The 1,355-nt window shown below is 41.8% G+C and overlaps 1 protein-coding gene across 1 annotated transcript; it reads left to right on the plus strand.

Annotated features, from left to right (window-relative positions):
* The first annotated feature begins 457 nt into the window (after positions 1 to 457).
* On the plus strand, positions 458 to 1,039 carry LOC110895740. Its single transcript, XM_022143101.1, has one exon. The coding sequence runs from the start codon at positions 458 to 460 to the stop codon at positions 1,037 to 1,039; it is 582 nt and encodes a 193-aa protein (XP_021998793.1).
* The last annotated feature ends 316 nt before the right edge of the window (positions 1,040 to 1,355 follow it).

Here is a 1,355-nt window from a genome sequence, read left to right on the forward strand (position 1 = left end):
CCTGATGTAATTTCTGCTGCCAAACTGATAAACATTGATACCACTGAAACTGGCCACGGCCGCCCGTTCCCGGGTAAATAGGGGACGGGGGTTGCGATAGAAGGTGGTATCAGAGCTAAGCCACTGATTCAGCCACAGAAGTGTTCTGCTGACAACAAGATATTATTCAATGTGTTAGGAAATAATTTACATGGATATGTGTATATCTGTATATTATTGTTTGGTGTTATTTGACTCTTTGTTAGTTTACAGTATGAGCGACCAAGGACCTTCAGACGCTTACCGTCAGTTGTCCAGCTCACCTAGGGACGAAGGCACCTCTTCACAGCCTACCCTCTCGGGGTATTCGGCTGACACTAAAGATGTGATTTTCGTGTTCAAAGCCCAGTCTGAAGATCCATTCCCTCCTAAGAAAAGAGGATGGTTCAGCAGAGGAGCCCATGAATGTAGGAAAAGGATGAGAAAACTTCAGCAGCAACGTGCTTTCGCAGCCGCGAATAGAGAAACAGATACTCAAACTCAGGATATGCTCAATAGGAGTCTAGCAAATTTTCATATCCTAGCAACTGCAGCTGTAGACCCTAATCTGGAACAACTCATAGCACCCCAACCATTACCACTATTTCCCACACAACCTATGGATTTGGAACCAAACCCTGTAGACCAAATTCCAATGCATGATTTTAACCTAGCAGAAATACCTAGAGTACCAGCACCCCATCCCCCAGACTATGACCCATGGTTTGATGACCATAGGAATTATGAACAACGCTACCCAATACCAGATGAACCCATGCCAAACCTAGCAGCCTACTCAAATCTGGACCCCCTGGACCCATATTATGATAACGACCAATTCATCAGGGAGATCCTAGAGAACCCCTACCCACCTGAGGAACCCATGCCCCAGTTCCCAAACCCAATACCAGCACCCGCACCACCCATGAGCACTGAGAATGTGCAAGAACTCCGAACCTTTGGTGAGGAGCTTTTAGAAGGAAGTGAGAGGATGAGACAAATAGGGGAGCGACTCGTCTAGAAATATGACGAGCGTAATATGGACTTTTGGATGAACCCGTACCCTTAATAATATATATATATATATAATATGTGTGTATGTTTGAAAAAAATATAGACAATAGATACGGATGCATAATAGTATTGTATTTTCAATTTCAGTTATATTTGTAATAAATATAGATGCATAATATAAAATAGAGTAAAGGTCGCAATGTTCGACGATTTTGATCAATATGCTTGTTGTGTGATTGTTTATATTATCTTATGATATTAATTTGTGGTAAATGTTTAAAATCCAGATGGAAAACGAAGTGAACCAGAAAAACCAAAATAAC

The sequence above is a fragment of the Helianthus annuus genome, chromosome 2 (assembly GCF_002127325.2).
Source record: "Helianthus annuus cultivar XRQ/B chromosome 2, HanXRQr2.0-SUNRISE, whole genome shotgun sequence".
Taxonomy (NCBI): Eukaryota; Viridiplantae; Streptophyta; class Magnoliopsida; order Asterales; family Asteraceae; genus Helianthus; species Helianthus annuus.

What these genes read in the sequence shown, in the direction of transcription:
- LOC110895740 (XM_022143101.1), top strand. Translation starts at nt 458, where the DNA reads ATGAGAAAACTTCAGCAGCAACGTGCTTTCGCAGCCGCGAATAGAGAA.